The sequence below is a fragment of the Aspergillus ruber genome (assembly GCF_000600275.1).
Source record: "Aspergillus ruber CBS 135680 unplaced genomic scaffold scaffold00006, whole genome shotgun sequence".
In the NCBI taxonomy this organism is placed as follows: Eukaryota; Fungi; Ascomycota; class Eurotiomycetes; order Eurotiales; family Aspergillaceae; genus Aspergillus; species Aspergillus ruber.
In genome coordinates, this window is record NW_024467302.1 from 688540 (window position 1) to 705485 (window position 16946).

The 16946-nt window shown below is 45.2% G+C and overlaps 7 protein-coding genes across 7 annotated transcripts; 5 read left to right on the forward strand and 2 right to left on the reverse strand.

Annotated features, from left to right (window-relative positions):
* Positions 1-96: 96 nt before the first annotated feature.
* On the reverse strand, positions 97-2144 carry EURHEDRAFT_410359 (putative mitochondrial carrier protein). Its single transcript, XM_040781337.1, has 5 exons — positions 1563-2144; positions 1162-1479; positions 816-1094; positions 569-705; positions 97-516 (listed from the first exon to the last, which is right to left on the reverse strand). Exons 1-5 carry the CDS (start codon positions 1662-1664, stop codon positions 294-296), a joined length of 1059 nt encoding a protein of 352 aa, XP_040640987.1. The 5' UTR covers positions 1665-2144; the 3' UTR covers positions 97-293.
* Positions 2145-2448: 304 nt separating this feature from the next.
* On the forward strand, positions 2449-3534 carry EURHEDRAFT_451032 (RNA-binding protein; the record flags this gene model as incomplete). Its single annotated transcript, XM_040783916.1, has 5 exons — positions 2449-2531; positions 2798-2854; positions 2908-3007; positions 3059-3431; positions 3482-3534. The coding sequence occupies 5 exons, from the start codon at positions 2449-2451 to the stop codon at positions 3532-3534; spliced, it is 666 nt and encodes a 221-aa protein (XP_040640988.1).
* Positions 3535-4694: 1160 nt separating this feature from the next.
* EURHEDRAFT_513868 (uncharacterized protein) lies at positions 4695-5701 on the forward strand (the record flags this gene model as incomplete). Its single annotated transcript, XM_040786214.1, has 6 exons — positions 4695-4782; positions 4939-4977; positions 5037-5263; positions 5360-5450; positions 5480-5481; positions 5528-5701. The coding sequence occupies 6 exons, from the start codon at positions 4695-4697 to the stop codon at positions 5699-5701; spliced, it is 621 nt and encodes a 206-aa protein (XP_040640989.1).
* Positions 5702-6003: 302 nt separating this feature from the next.
* Positions 6004-8251, reverse strand: sac6 (fimbrin; the record flags this gene model as incomplete). Its single annotated transcript, XM_040786215.1, has 5 exons — positions 6004-6038; positions 6107-7089; positions 7176-7855; positions 7912-8122; positions 8229-8251. The coding sequence occupies 5 exons, from the start codon at positions 8249-8251 to the stop codon at positions 6004-6006; spliced, it is 1932 nt and encodes a 643-aa protein (XP_040640990.1).
* Positions 8252-8861: 610 nt separating this feature from the next.
* EURHEDRAFT_410363 (DDHD family phospholipase) lies at positions 8862-12313 on the forward strand. The gene is made up of 3 exons (XM_040781338.1): positions 8862-10666; positions 10772-11992; positions 12044-12313. The coding sequence occupies exons 1-3, from the start codon at positions 9189-9191 to the stop codon at positions 12159-12161; spliced, it is 2817 nt and encodes a 938-aa protein (XP_040640991.1). The 5' UTR covers positions 8862-9188; the 3' UTR covers positions 12162-12313.
* Positions 12314-12561: 248 nt separating this feature from the next.
* Positions 12562-12999, forward strand: EURHEDRAFT_375891 (PaaI family thioesterase; the record flags this gene model as incomplete). The annotated part of the gene is made up of 1 exon (XM_040778790.1): positions 12562-12999. One exon carries the CDS (start codon positions 12562-12564, stop codon positions 12997-12999), a length of 438 nt encoding a protein of 145 aa, XP_040640992.1.
* Positions 13000-13810: 811 nt separating this feature from the next.
* EURHEDRAFT_375892 (PX domain protein) lies at positions 13811-16861 on the forward strand (the record flags this gene model as incomplete). Its single annotated transcript, XM_040778791.1, has 2 exons — positions 13811-14319; positions 14380-16861. The coding sequence occupies 2 exons, from the start codon at positions 13811-13813 to the stop codon at positions 16859-16861; spliced, it is 2991 nt and encodes a 996-aa protein (XP_040640993.1).
* Positions 16862-16946: the final 85 nt, after the last annotated feature.

The window sequence follows — 16946 nt, forward strand, 5'->3', positions numbered from 1 at the left end:
AAACGCGCTAAAATTCTATTCATAATAAAAATTTCTTATCACTTTCATTCTATGTGTTTTTCTGTTGTGTCGCGTCTCTCCATGTTTGTATGCCATGTGGGGGCTAGACTTACCCATCTAGTGTTAAAATAGAAATTAAGTCAATCGAAGCGTATATAAATTAAAATCATATAGGACACAATTGTTTAAAAGTAACCCTGACTTGCCCTCAAATTTCAACTCAGCAGTTAAGGGTGACGCTGTCAATGATGATTGCGAAGGGAAAGAACGAAAGTCTCACTTCCATTGGGGATCTATGTATCATTTAGGCTCGCAAGAAAATCCCGCGTAACCTCGAAGCTAAGCCAACTGCTTGCCATACTCGGCGCCACCTTGAGCAAATTAGGCCCGATACCTTTGAATAGACCATGCATCCCTTCCTCAGCAACGATGACTCTGACAGCATCCCAAATCGACTTATACTGGTAGCCCATACCAGTCATCGTGTTGATCTGAAAACGTCTCCGTAGGACATCGCTGTTAAGATATTAGTGGAAAAGTCAGACATGATCGTAGCATCTCGACTTACAATGGATATGTGCACGTCTGCGCCACTGCCCCTGAGATGGCACCTGCCAGCAGCTTACGGATAGAACTAGGATTGATGTCTCCTTCAGGCGTCAAGTATTTGCGGACAGACTCATATGTCATGAAATTAAGCCCGACCTTTAAGCTGGTTAGTCATAATATCGTCAAAGCAAGAGAGGAAGGGGGCGAGATGCAAAAAGTAAGAAAGAAAAGAAAAGAAAGGGGGGGGTATAACTGTTCACACTCACATATGGAGCCACCCCAGCAACGGTTGGAACAATGCCACGATACAGGGCAAGCATACCGCCCTCGTTCTTGTACATCAAAGTCATAGTGCCAACCATGCCAGGTAACCTTTCATCTGCACCCCGCTTCCCAAGAGCAGCAAACGAGGCTGACTGAATGGACAGTCGAGTCCTAACAATATCAAGAGGATATGTGATGATGACAGAAGTTATTCCAGCTGCTCCACCACATAAAAGACGACGTATGGGCGACAAATCAGCACCAGGTGAATTCTCAGCATACTGAGGGCAGTAATTTAGCTCAGGTGTTCACGCACTTTTCACTAGCATTGATGGATCTACGACTCACTTTCTTGTAGAAATTATAACTCCCGAACTGCACCGCAGAATAAGGGACTATGCGAATACAATTCGTCCCGTTGCCTCGCATGAACCCCCTCCATCCTTCTTCTCGCCACATCTTCACGAGTGCCTTCCATATTGATAGCTTGTATTCTTCTCTGCCAACACTTTGGATTTGTAGCAAGATCTTTAAGCGTTCAAGTGGTGACACTATTGTTCTGGAAACCGCTCCCGCTACTCCCCCAGCTATAAACGCCGCGACAACAGGTTCACCGATCTTACTTCTGACCTTTTTGAAGGAAGGCGTCTTCTCGGAACGAATTGACTAGAGACCACAAAGGATGAGCATTAGGCCGTATCTTCAAAGCATAAGTTGAAACCAGAAGATGGCTTGAGAAAGGTAATTACCTCGGATGCCGATGTCGACGAAGATTGTAATTGAGGCAGTGGCTCCCTTTTTGAACCCTCAGCGCCACCCTCTCGATTCGTTTGCTGGCGATCTAAGCTCATATTGACGGACAGTACATTGAATCTAATGGATGTAGTACTGTCCAACTGCTGGTAACTTCCGTGCACTGCCTATCACTAGGTGATTCAACTGGCGGTTTGAAAATGGGTCTGCCTTGATATCGCGTCAAGTCTCCATGAGAAGTTGTCAAAGATTTAGGCAATGCAATATAGTAGTTCACCAAAAAACTTGCTCTTGTAATTTTGTCCCGGCCATGAAGCTTCCCATTGCAGGTGCTTACTTTAAGGTCGAGTTCCATGACAGAATTTAATTGGCGAATTAAGTAGTGTTTATGGAAACTATCGGGTAATAAGACCAAGTACTGCTGTGTATCGCTGAGATTACAAAAACGAGCATAAATGCTTCACTAGGCCAACCTTTGATGACCCGCCACAGCGCATTCAATAGTGATACTATTTTTGTTTTGAATTCCCTACAGAAATTTGATCCCCGTCGGTATACTTGTAGAAACTGTGGCGTTCTTGTACTTGGAAAGTAGATGTAATATTTGTTATTGTATCAAAACTAGTAACTTACTAGCTAACTAATTAGTTAAGTTAATTATTATGTAATAAAGGGGCGTAACTAAGGATTGGTTCGTTCATGGCGTGTCCGCTCATCCGTACTCAGTTTTTTACTTCTGCCGGCTGCCAGAACGATAATGCCCCATTCTCACCGGTGAAGGACTTGGACACAACACTCCGATCACCTTTTTCCCCAAGGATCCATATCTCAGTTTCATACAAAACATAATTTCGTGGAACTGTCTAATTGAAATCAATAACAATGTCCCGGCCAGGTACCACCCTCTATGTCACTGGCTTTGGGCATGGGACTCGAGCTCGCGACCTTGCCTACGAATTCGAACGGTACGTGCCGCTCGTCGATTGCTACGCGCTACCAAGATCCCACGGCTATCCTATCCATACACGAAACTATAAGCTCGACCAAGCCTCGCTGCCTTGACGTCGAAGCGGTTTTCCATGTTAAAGAAATCCATCGGCCTTCTTGCCCTCTGAGAGACTTTTCCTTCGAGAATTTACCAAATCCTGATATATGCAATTTAACCATCTGCAACTATGATTTGTCTCATGATATTTTCGCTGTAGACCACTCATTCTAACCCGTGACTTAGGTACGGACGCCTCGTTCGATGTGACATTCCTGCGCCTCGTACCCCTTCGAGCCGGCTGTGAGTTCAATAACCGACGTCCAATTATGTGAATCTGTCCTAATATGAAATAGTTTTGCTTTTGTGGAATACGAAAGTCGTCGAGACGCGGATGATGCATATCATGAGATGCATAACAAGCGCATCGGTCGCGACGATTTGCTGAAAATTGAAGTAAGTGATACCTGTTTCATATGTACCGGCGTCGATCTAATCAACCCGAAGTGGGCTCGGACGCCGCCATCTGCATCTTGGCGATTCGATTCAGGCCGTGACCGCCGACGTGACCGCACTCCTCCCCGCCGTGGTCGCTCGCCATCCCCGCGTCGTGGTGGTCGTAGCGACTACTCCCCTCGTAGGGATGACAGGTATGAGCGGGACTATGACCGTCATGACCGCGATTATGAGCGTCGTGATCGTGATTATGAGCGTCGTGATCGTGACTATGACCGCCGTGACCGTGAACGCTCCCGTGACCGCTCTCGTAGTCCTGACGAGAGAGAGCGTGACATCAAGGACGACAGAGAGAGGCGTGATGAGGAAAGAGAACGCCGTGACGAGGAGCGAGAAAATGGGCCCAATGGCGAAGACAGGAAAGGTAAGCTTCTCTTTGGATTAAATGGAGATGATTGTTGCTCACTGTGATAGTTCCATTAGACCCCCTGCCTTCTGCTCATGATGAGCTTGATACTGCTGAGTAGGTTCATTTGGTATCATGCTGATCTAGCCTTTCCTTTGTTTTCCCGTTTTGTAAGTCTGCAAACGTTCGCCTCTATCAACTCATGGAAATAAATTCCTTTTGGGTTCAACGAGAAGGAAACGGCCTTTGCAGATTTCGGTGTGGCTTTTACATCGGTATCTTGCCATCCCTCCCCTTTAATCTCAGTGTTATCTTGTTTTCTTGTGACTTTCCCCCTTGTGATTTCTCGTTCTTGGCTACGGCGGTGATGGGTTTGTGACCGTGGAGTTTTGTTTTCGTTTGATGTTGGTATTTATCCTGGCCAGCAGCTCGAATACATACCGAACGAACATCGAGCGATCATTCAATCCGCCAATTCTTACCGTCCTTTCGTCACGATGAACGACGGTCCGTCGCCCGTTCTAATCCCAAGCTTAATAAGAAAACGATTCACATTTACCTCTCCCTCCTCCCCCTCGTCCCGTACCACCGATCGAGACTTGAGCTTTACGCTCATCATTTCGGAAATCGATTTGTAGTTTTTAGTGTAATTCTCTATGTACATACGCTTGTATGAACGGAGCAGGCTTGGTTTCGAGAAACCCATCAGTTCCTAGCTCCGCCCTTCATTGCCTTGCTCCAACCGTCTATTGCGAAGCCGGAACTGTTAACAACTGGGATGTTTAACATGAGATATCTCAAAAGGACATTTCGGACCATCCATGCTCCGTCGATCGATGGGTAGTACTTAATGGAGTCAACTGTACTACATGCTAAGTGCATTGCAGTAATGCTGTAATAATAGAGTATGCGACTCAGTAGCCTACCAATGGAATTCGTGAACGGTATAAAAATTACGTATGGAGATACTAGTAATATTACGTACTACAGACATCTCACATTGTACCATATCTCCACTACCCCGTCCACATAATCCCACAATTTCCCAGATAAGGCTTAGTTTCCTTTCAATTCAACGGAGTACCTTGCCGAATGCTTTGCGTCTTTGTCGAGGTGATAGTCAATTTAACTCGGGCAATCACTCCGAGATATATACTCCGGGGTACGGTAAGCCCATCGGTTGATTATCAATTATTGCTTGGTTCCCTTACCCTTTTTTAACATGGCGTCGCCAACATTTCAGAGTGCTTATGCCATTTTGTTTCAAAATGATTGTGAGAAATGACGTCAAATCCACCGGAGTTTTGCTGCGTCATTGGGGTGAACCATGACAGTGAGCCTAGGGGACAGATAAGGAAAATTGGAAATAGTAACACTCCCCCAGATCTCAAATCACTCTTTACTAGAAAAGACAACTTATAAGGAAACTGCAATTTTTTTTTTTTTTTTTTTTTTTTTTTTTTTTTTTTTTTTTTTTTTTTTTTTTTTTTTTTTTTGTCGTATGACAAAGTTAACAAGGCGCCAGTTGAGGCCTACGTCTTCTACCCAGCGAATTGCTCGACAAGTAGGGCTGTTCTCATACTTTTAGATGTCATAGATTCGTCAACTCCAAACTGATAGCAGATCAACTTGCTAGAAATGGCTCTTTTGTGGTCATGCCTGACCTCTTCCACAGCGACCCAATAGTGCTCAATCGGCCTGCGGATTACAACTTCATGGTATGGCTCAGAGGCCCCCCCCCCCCGGGAAACTGGCCGAATAGAGTTGATCCTGTGGTTCATTCAGTTCTAACCGACACGAGAGGAGGCTTTCAGTGTCAGAGGATCGGCCTTGTGGGTTATTGCTTTGGGGTATGTCTCATGCAAGCTGGTATATATCCGCATCCATAAGAGCCGGTAATCTAACGGTTGTTAGGCGAAATACGCAGTTCCGTTTCTTGAAGCCAGGCTTCAGAGACAGGTTATGTTGCCCATCCCAGTTTCGTTGAGGCAGCTGAATTGAACGACATTAAAGGGCCATTGTCAATAACAGCGGCTGGTGATTGTTATTACTCGCTTCATTCTCAGATGTGACTAATCAAACTGGAAACGGATTCGATTTTCCCGTCCCCAAAGCGTCACGAGTCCGAGGAAATTCTTGCAAGAACTAGCCAACCATACAAAATTAATATATTCAGTGGCGTTGAACACGGTTTCGCTGTGCGTGCTGATATTTACAAATCCCATGCTAGATTTGCAAAGGAGTGTGCATTTTGCCAGGCAGTCGCTTGGTTCAACCAATACCTTTAGATATTTAAATATTTTAGAAGGAAAGACAGATGCTCTTGGCCACATCCGGTTAGATCATCTACCATGGCCCTATTATTCAGTTAATCAGTCAGTCTCAAATGATGGTGAATCTGTCATACAGCGTAGTTGAGCATATTCTCTACATCACTACTTTTGAGACCCAAGAGTAACAATTGAAGAAAGCCACTTGTATTGAAGAAGCAAGTTCCCACTTCACTAAGAACCAAATACTTTATATACTTTACTAGAATGAAAGTTGATAGCAGTCAATGTATCAAATACCCCGATTGAACAGTGCCCATTCACTGCATGCTCTCGTATGTAGCCATCAAAGAACCTGATAAAAGATTAGCATTCATTTATAGACAAATCATGCAAAACTCATCAACAGCCACAATAACTTACCAATAAACGTGGTCACTAGACGAGAGCGGACCTGACAGATATCCTCAGGAACAAGCCAGATCGTGGCACCCAGCTTTCTTGCAATACTGATGCTCAGTTTAGCATTTGCATATGCTTCCTCATCAGTCCGGCCAGGAGTGACGAGATCATAATCAACATAACTGCTCTTCATGCCGCTCAGCACATCAAGCAAGAAGAGACCGGATCCAATAGACTTATCCTTGAAACTACGGATGGTTGATGCTTTGCCTCCCTTTCGAGACATGTCGTTTGCCCATCGAATCATTTCCATGTCTGTAATTTCATGTTTGCCCATTCGTTGCGCCAAGGATGAAAGTGTGTTGGTAATATCTTTTCGCATCAATTGCCACACCAATCCCAGAGTCAATGTTCGCTGACCATCGGTAATATCGGCACCCTGAACGCCGACAAGGGAGAAGCCAATATGCTTCCCAAGTTCGATAGCGTAGTTTGTGTTTTCGACAGCTTTGAATCGCATCATATCTCCGCCAGACGCAGGTGGCTTATTCACATGCCTCCAGTTGACACTACCGGGAATCACTTTATCGTATGCCTGCAGCAGGACGGTCCCGTTCTGGAGATCGTCAAACAATGAATTCACAGCTGGCTGAACATCCAAAGAATTTAACCAGAGGGTGAAAACTCTGGCCTCTCTTTCACCTTCAGCATCAAAGTCTTCAACTTCAAGCTTTTCTTCTTCAGTGATCGGATCAAGACCTGGACAGGTATTGAACAAGTTCGCAACGAATGCAAGATTGAGTTTTGGATTCCCGGCAACAAGCGAGGTTGGAGTCAAAAACTTCCTGCAACCTAACTTGTCAGCGTTCGTCAGAACCTGCTCGGCCCGTTGGAGTCGGTCTTGAACTTGGAGCGGCCCTCGCGAGCAAAGATCAGGCGCCAATTGGTTGAGGAGAACTGTGTAATTTTCGCCATCCTTCACGTCGGTGGAGAAGTTCGTCACCCTAGAACACAGAATCAGTATCATAGGGAGAAGAAGGTTGGAAGAGGGAAGTGAGGGAAGAGAAAAGAGAAAAAAGATGAGTAGTACCTTTTATCCCATTTGGCGTTTTTCAGATGATAATTGAACCAACGAAGCAGTATCTGCTCTGGAGGCAAACGTAAAAATTGTTCCAGGGTCTCGTCCTCTTCCAGCAGTCTATACAACTCTGGATGGAGTTTGATGTCGATCTTGCCCAAGAGACCCCGGCGGATGATTTGCCAAATGAGGCCAAGAATAAGGTGTTCGCGAACCTCGATGATATCGCCACTTCCGATGTTCACAACTGAACAACCAATGCCCTTAGCCGAGTTGATAACGATGTTGTTGTTTTCAGTCATGTGAAAAGCATTAAGTTGCTTGATCTTTTTCCCGGCCTTATTCAGGACACGTTCATCAATAGTATCAGGAACGCTATCGTTGATCAACTTCGCCAATACCAATCCATCTTTGCATTCATCGAACATTTCGAAGGTGTCTGTTGGGAACGGCAAAAGATGGCCAATATCTGGATCGCCAGCAAGAATAGCATTAATGTGCCTTGTGAACTCGGTTCTTTCATCTTCGTTGATTGTATGTGTGACATTTGCGGAAGAACCCTGGACCTGAATTTTACCACCAACACTACCCTTGGAAACGTGCTTAGACGGGCCTGCTCCGTTTCCTTGGGCAGCGTGAGTAGGACCAGACGGCTTGCTCTGTAACGAGACCGAGCGGAGTTTGGAAATAAGCTGATGCCAGAGACTTAGTCATTTTGCTCCAAAAGATAAGATGGTCGAGTACAAACATCCACATAGTCTTCAAGCTCCACCCGACGTGAGCTATCAAGCTCAACCTCTTTTAGAGCTTGGCGCACCACATCATATGGTTGTCGCTCAGATTGTTGGGTAGCTTTGATAACACTAGCCTCATCCAAATAGCCTTTGTCATCTGGATCTAACTTCCTAAATGCATCCTGAAAAGAGAAGATTTCGCTCTGATCAAAGTGTGGATACTTTCTGCATGGACAACATAGTTAGAAGACACCTAGACATTGTTGTATATCATACAGGGAGGTACGGAATTTAGCACAAAACGAATGCAACCTTGCAAGGAAAAACCCACCGTTGAAGTTTGAGTACATTCATTTTCCCTTTCTTTCCCAGATCCAAACGTCGTCACTGGCTTAATGTCGAATTCAGGCGCGGTATACGGCAGGCAAAAAGGAGGACGGTAACCTGATTTCAGGCAAGAGAAATCTGGTGGTCAGAAGAAAAATGAAACTGTGGCAGGATGACGAAGCGCGCTGTATAATACTGGGGTGGAAAGCGCTGTGTACGGAGGCAGCCGTGACGACGGAATAGATGGAGCAAGAGTGGGGTTGTTTTTTCCCGGGCTCTGGTAACACGTATTAAGTACGAATACGAAGTAACTACAGAGTATATAGCCGTTAAATAGTCTGTTGGTCAAAATTTTGCTACTGGGAAATATAAAATGAAGAATATTGAAAAATATTTCTGTATGAAGTATCATAAGATATCTACTCCTTGGATATAGAGTATACATCGTAGTATTCCCATACTATACACGGTATTATTGTTCTGACGATGACGCATTGGCATGTGGCTTCCGCTGCCTGATGATGTCGACCCGCCACTTTTCTGAACTGACCTGACTAAGAATGTCAACACAGACATCTTGTACAAAGTATCAGCACTTGGTAAGTCCACATCCAACTAGAAATTTAATTGTATCCTACCGCTCCCTTAGTTTCATATCAAAAGCCTATGGGAAGCGATTGCGACTGCTAATCTTGTATAGAGTAAGCTGTCATGCAAGTATGAAATAGTTCTCTTGTTTCTCGATGTTACTCCTTTCCATCAGCACCCTCTTTCTTAGCCGAAGGTCCTGCGTGCGGTACTGATTCGGGCGATCGGGACTCGGATTGTTGATGCGATTTTAGTTTCTCGGCTATTGGTTCAGAAGGCAATCCCTACGTTTCATAATTGGCGTGTTTTCATACCCCGGTGCTTCCCATCAAACGGAAACGTATACCTTCTGGATCGTCAAGCATATCGAAGCTCAATGACTTCGGCGAAAGCAAAGGATTCGCCGTCCGCGAGAACTCCTTGGAGCGATTTTCGAAGCTTGACACCTAGGTCTACTCCAGATTACTCTGCGAATCAAGATGTTTTACAACGATCAAAGGGAGAAGATCATATTGTCACACACAGGCATAGGTTAAGCCTACGTTTTTACCCAAAAGATTGCCCACCTTTAAAAGTAAGGTGGTTCTACGCAGTTGATTCGCCCAAGCGAAAGCCAACATTATCCGACCAAAGAGGGAGAAGTGCAAAACCTCTACCTCTGCCCAAGAAATTTGTGCCATTCTCAGTCAAAGATTCTCAATCCGTTGAAGTCGCATTTCAGAAGCTCTCCGAAATCGAAGCTGAACGCGAAGATATCAAATATACACACCCTACCGGTAGGGTACAAGGCAGTTCAATGAAGGTACCTGTTAACGAAGATTACCTTTTTGATGTGGACGTCGAGAAAAGAGAATTAGGCCCAGCATATTGGGAAGGCCCAGTGTATGAGGTTCGACGTGGGACGTGGTTTTTTCAAGAGGGGTCAACGCTTAAACCATGCAACGAAACACTCGCCACCCAGCTTGAGGAAGGGTATCTAAAAGTGAAGCCATGGCGCTTCGACGAGTCACATGGATCTTCAAGCCGCCAGTCGATGTCCTCGACAAAGCATGAGCTCGATAAATTCAGCACGAAAAGAGATTCCACTCCGGATTTAAATTCATTGCGGTCCACAGAAACCGATGTTACTCGGAGTCGTGCTGAAAAGTCGGGGCATGCAACTACTATTTCTTCCAACGAATCCCCGAGTTATCGCTTGTTTGGCGCTTACATGAATAGCATAGTTACATACCAGGATCCTGCAACTGCATTGTTAACCAACGATGATTTTATGTCCCGCGTGAGCACCACTGTCTATCAAACATTGGGTGGTATCCCTGGCACTAGGGTAGTACGCGGTTTCACCGAGGCCAAAAAGCAAAGGGAAAATCCAGACACACGAGACTTCCCTGAGCGAAAGCCGTTCGAAGACCCGTCTCTTAATATATCAGGGAAATCTTCCAGAAATTTTTTGCATAAACATGAATCGGAAGCTACTCAACCGGATCAAAATGAGAACTTCACCGAGCAAAGCCCAAGGTCCACTTTAGAACGACAGATGTCATCGCTTGCTGGCGAACCACAGAATGCAGCCGAGCTGGAGGAACAAGCTCGTAAACAAGAAGAAAAGGAAATGGAGGACTCGAGGGAGGTGGAAAATGAAGATAGGGAGCGTACCGTTGACCATATCATACTGGTGACACATGGGATTGGGCAACGACTGGGGCTACGTTTGGAGAGCATTAACTTTATACATGATGTCAATGTCCTCCGGAAGACATTGAAAAATGTGTATAAAGCCTCTCCAGATCTCCAAGCCCTGAATTCTGCATATCAGGATCATGCGACAAATTGTCGAATTCAAGTATTACCTGTGTAAGCGAGCCTTGCATCATCCACCTGATCTCCTCGATGCTCCTTACATTCCTTTTATTCACTAAAATACCGCCTGGGCTTATTGACGTGCTGACAATAGTTTAGATGTTGGAGGCATCTTCTGGATTTCCCTTATCGTGGTGTTAGGCAGAATCGCAAGGAGCTTGACCTCGCCGACGCTGACGCCTCTGAAGATGACATTTATCCAAGTTTAAACGACATCACGCTTGAGAGTGTGCCTGCAGTTCGAAATCTCATATCCGATTTGGCAATGGACGTATTGTTGTACCAAAGCGAATATTGTGAACACATTGCTGTCATAGTCCAGCAGGAATGTAACCGGATACTTGAGCTTTTCAAAAAGCGAAATCCGTCTTTCAGGGGCTCAGTTAGTCTCTGTGGGCATTCGCTTGGGAGCGCAATCCTCTTTGATATTCTCTGTCACCAGCAGGACGAATCCAAGCCATTTGAACGGATAAATGCAGGGACCCAAAGAGAAACTGCGCCATATCCACGTCGGGATTACCCCTTGGACTTTGAATGCGAAGAATTCTTTTGCTTAGGGTCGCCAATCGCGCTATTCCAAATGTTGAAAGGCAGGACTATCGCCGGAAGAAATACAATGAGCACCACCAAAAGCCCCGGAAGACCAATTAATACTGAAGATAACACTGGAACTTTCGGATCGTCAGCTTCTCCCTCCATGCACTCTATAGGAGGTGGACTTGGCGAAAGATGTTCTATATCATCCTCCCCGAAATGTCGACAATTATACAACATCTTCCACCCGTCCGATCCTGTGAGCTATCGTATTGAACCGCTTATATCACCAGCAATGTCGTTACTCAAGCCACAGCCCTTGCCGTCTGTCAAGAAAAGTCTTTGGGCGGCATCAGGACAGAGTCTTTCAATTATCGGTACCCGTGTGGGCCAAAGCGTGGGGTCCATGTGGTCCAACTTTACATCCGGCGTTGCGAGCAGCCTGCTCAATCGCAGCCTAGGATTGAATTCCGAGGACATACCTTCAAATGCGGGTGCTCAGTCTCCATCTTCACCAGCAACTGATCCTTTCAGAACTAACACAGACACCGATTCTTTACACGAATATGCGAATCGACCTCGAACATTAATAGAACCTGACTTGGAGACCCTTTACGATGGCTTTCAGAAAGCGAGAAGCAACCGCAAGGAGTCCTCTCAAACTTCAACAGATGACGACGCTACTTGTTACCTGGACTCTGAGGAACGTGCAAGAAAATTGAAAGTCGAGGACGCTAAAGTGAGAGCATTGAATACCAATGGTCGCGTTGATTACAGTGTGCAGGAGTAAGAACGCGCTTCGGCTGTTTGATTATTAGTGCTAATCTTTCAACGCAGGGGAGCATTTGATATTTCTTTGATTGCCAGTATTGCAAGTCATCTTACATATTGGGCAGATGAAGATGTTAATCATTTTATACTCTCACAGGTGTTATCAAGGAAGAAGATATATTGAATTATAGAATCGGACTAGCCATGTATTTATGCGTGTTCCGCCAAGTGCTCGAGATTTTGGAAATATGGGACCAGGAGTGAAATGAGATCGTGTACATTTATACCACACCGTGAATGTATAGAGTAGTGAGTGATTACTAGTCAAAACATCGGGTGTTTATGGAATTGTTTTCTTTTCTCCTATAATAGCGACTAAGATTTTCTAAACTTAAGTAAATAATTGATGTTACTCCGGAGTATACCGGAATAATGTTCCTAAAAGAGGTTAGCGAACACACTACTTAAGTCCATAACCGAGATCACAGAAAAAAAAAAAACGACCGCTTTCTCGCATCATTCATGCCATTGATCTCCTTATTTCGAAGTACACTGTCAAGCATCAAAGGTTCGCCTCATATGATATGGACTCCCCACTTAAGCACGTTCACACAGTGTGGGAACGTATGCGCACAAACAGTCCTATATACGCTTTCCTTCTTGATCAGGTCGAAATCTGTCATGCTGAAAATGGCGTTGTGCGTGCTCGACTTCAGGTAGCACCTCAACATATCAACTCGAAAGGGACTCTGCATGGTGCCTTTTCCGCTTGTGTCACAGACTGGGCCGGTGGATTGGCCATTGCATCTTGTGGTCTGGATTCAACTGGTGTCAGCGCAGATATTCATGTCAGCTACCTTTCTGCAGCAACGACCAATGACTGGCTCGAGATTGAAGGTCGTGCCGACAAGGTTGGAAAGAACCTTGCGTTTACAACCATAAGTATCTCGAAAAAGGGCAGCGCAGGCGAACTGGCGATAGTTGCGCGGGGATCCCATACGAAATACATCAAGACCCAATAACTTTGACGGCTTATAGTTGGGAAACCTTCCCAGGAAGCCTTCTGCGTAGGGTAGGATAGCCTATGAGACCCGCTATCTTCTTTGCATCTGGCATGGATAGCATTTTCTTTGAATGCCCGGATTCACTCGGATAGCGGAGAATAATTCCATTCAACTAGCTTTAGATTCCTTGTCAGACAGACTGTGAGACAAGGAAATTATGAATGGATACATAACATTATGATTATTATCATTAGTATCTTTTTTTGTTTTTCCGGCTCTCTTCTCGGGATGTGGAGTTCTACGCATTGAACTAGTATCTTGTATTTCTACAATAAGTACTCCGCACGGAGTATTCTGTTGAGAAGCTGAGTTTCTCTTTCAAATTGATGTACCCCATACTCTGTACATATCACTATGTGTAGGTGATTGGTCTTTTTTTTTTTTTTTTTTTTCATGGTGCTACTACAAGTAGTTATGAGTACTACTAATATTCATTACGCCACTCCACTTTGCGCATGCAGGTTTGTGTATTTACTACAGAATACATAGGAGAAGCTTATTCTGATTTAGCTGCAGTGTCTAATAATTTTGTTTTTGGGTGGATGCGCTATTTGGATTTATACTACTAAGCTAGCCTCGGATCTGTGTTCATAACACGGTATTCTGCTGCACACAGGGGCGACAGCAACAACAACAACAACAACAATAACAACAACAACCACCACCACCATCACCATCTGCCTCTCATCTTTCCCCACTCTAGTCCCCTACTCATCTGCCAATACTGCACATATTGTATTCCTCCTTTATCTCTTTTCATGGAATCATCATGAATGATTTCAATGATGCGGCTGCTTCTCCACGAGCAACCGAGCCCCAGCTTCTGGGGGAGCCACTCTCAATGAAGCATGAGCATGATAGCTCCAAAAATGCCGCTTCTCCTGCACAGTCGAATGACCTTCTCAATTATATTCTCCATTTCCTCTCGACGTCTAGCAATGAAGCGTTGCTTTGCGTTTTCGCATGTTTAATGGTTGCGACGTATATCTTATTGGGAAGGCTCGGACTTATATTAATTGGAACTGTCCTCGGCGTCATTTTACATGCTTCATGGGAAGGGTGGGGCAATGGACATTCTGCCCAAGAAACAGGTATACCAATTGCCCGTAGAAGGGAGCTTACGCTGCATTTGGCCAACAGACTGCTCGACTGGCCGAAGCACAAATCATCCGAAGTCGCAAGGGAACCGACTATAAACTCGGACTATTCAGCCTTTCGCCCAAAGACAGCTGCAGCTTTGGTGTCGTTGACGGACTCGATAGTAAAGGATTATGTGAAGTAAGCTTCCATCGCATTGACGTCCGTCACCGCGGCTGACCAGGAATTACAAAATAAAAGCTACTGGTACGAACCGATTCTACCGTCCGAGTCGAACTTTCCTCTGTCGTGCCGGAGGATGTTGACCGATTTTATTACTTCTATATCATCCCACCTCGCGCGTAAACGAACAGCAGACACGTTTTTAGCATTCCTTACGAACTCATCCTCCATGATTATTGTCTTCTTAAACGAATTATCCACGGCTTTTGAGACGACGAATTCGACTGCAGCACCTGAACAGACGGTCAGCCGATATCTAGAATTATTCCCTGAAAGTAGCCTAGCAAATGTTCTGGCAGATCAGCAGCAGCGCAAAAAACTCAATATGATTGCGGATGATATCCTGTCTAGTTTTCTCGACCAAAAAGCATATAGCTGCTATATACTCAGGGATTTCCTCCGCGAGATATTAGCCGGTGTTATCTTTCAATCCATGATGTCCAATTTCTCGCGCCCAGAATTCATCAACGGATGGATAATCCATCTCTTGAGCGAGGGTGAATCCGAAATAATGAACGCAATCGATGCCGGTGTTGAAGGGGCCCGGAGCCAGGGTGTGACTGCACCAAAGGGTTCTGATTTGAAGAACACTTCAGACATGAACACAGTGGGCAGCGTCGAAAACGACCCTCAGGTGCCGCCACAAACAATTAGGGGGCAGAGTAACCACTCAGATAAGGCAACGGAAGAAGCAATTAAAGAAGCAAAGCGTCTAAGTGCCATGATTGCAGCGCAGGATTCACAGAGGCAAGATTTGCAGCAAACAATCAACGAGGGTCGGCGAGATTCTGTTCCAGATAGCACCGATGATGTTTCTTCTGCTGAGGTGCTTGATCAAATTGAAGATTCGGTCAGCAGAAATGACAAGCATATACTTGATACGAGTGAATCTTTGTCTCAAAGGAATCAGCGGCAGCTCTCATCTTCCCCATCTATTTCCAGCTCGTCAAGGTCTACACCAGAAATCATCCAAGAGCCTACCTTGATTCTTCATGGAGCTTCCGTATCTGTGGATGTCGAATCGGAGCCCGGAGAAAAGACATTAATCCGGTCGAAGCCTACGTCAAACTATTTAATCCAGGTTGAACCGACATCTACACGATATTCCGGTTGGATGACATTAAAAAAACACGCTGATTTTGAATCTCTACATGAGACTCTTGAGGCCATTTCAAGGTTGAACAATCTTTGGGGTTTCACAGAGGCGCATCCTACTATACCAACATGGAAAGGGAATACGAGACAAGTATTGGCACAAGAATTGGCACGATATCTGAAGGATGCTCTTCAACACGAGTCCCTCGCAGCAAGCGAAAAGATGAAGCGTTTTCTTGATAAGGATAATCGTCTCGGGACCGATCCTGCAGAGTCATCTACGAGAACAGGTTTTTCTTTCCCTAGCCAAGCCACATTTGAAAATGTGGGAAAGGGTGTTTTAGGCGCATTAGCTAACGCGCCCAAGGGCGTTGCTGGGGGAAGTAAAGCTGTCTTAGGCGGTGTGACTGGGGTATTTGGCAACGTTGGAGGTAACAGCAAACGAACATCTCGCTCATTTGCTGACCAGAGAAATATTGAATCAAATGAGACTTTCCCTGCTGAAACGGAACAAGCACGAAACTCGAGGACTCGGAAGGACTCGCTTGATTTGACCTCTGGTTCCAAACATCACACATCACCGCCTCGATTTACCGACAAAAAGTATCCTTCAACGCGCAATTCTTGTTCCAGCTTTTCATCCTCGAACGATGCTTCTTTCTCTCAAAACGATCGCTCTGACAGGTTAACTGAAGCTGTGGGTAGTGCAGTTAGCCTGGTAGATGATGGGCTAGATGCAGGGGTCAATCCGCTTTCGAGTAACGTCTGCCCATCGAATGGGTCTCCTTCCAATGGACTCGAGCAAAAAGAAGCCCCAGCGATGGGTCCCCAATACCAGCAGGCTGAAGTGATGGGCTCTCATCAACAAACAACTCCCGATATAAGAGCTGCAGGAGCGATTATGGATAAGGCAATTACGAATGAGGAAACCCAAATAGCAGTGGAGCTAATATTTGCTGTTATAAATGAGCTTTATACTCTATCGTCCGCCTGGAATATTCGTCGGACACTTCTGAATGCTGCAAAATCTTACATTCTCCGTCCCGGAAGCCCAACTTTGGAAACGATCCGAATCCTTCTTCAGGATTCGATGATCAATGCGAACACGTCAGATGAAACAATAGGGGCATATATTACCAAACTTCGCGAGAATGTCCTTCCGACAGAAATCGAGATGAGGACTTGGCCGCCGCCACCTTCTGAGGACGAAAAGGAGCGTTTACGAGAAAATGCACGGAAGCTTCTCGTTCAGAGAGGGTTGCCACAGGCATTGACAAGCGTTATGGGAGCGGTTGCTAGCCGGGAAGCACTTGAAAAGATATTTGATTGCCTTCAAGTAGAGACTATTGCCCGTGGGTTTGTCTTCACGATTCTTCTGCAGGTCTTGAGGGCTGTCATTATTTGAACATAGTTTAGTCAGAATTGATGTATAGAAATGGCCTTGACTTAGGCATCAAATAACGCTAGATACCTACACATTGGGACGGGAC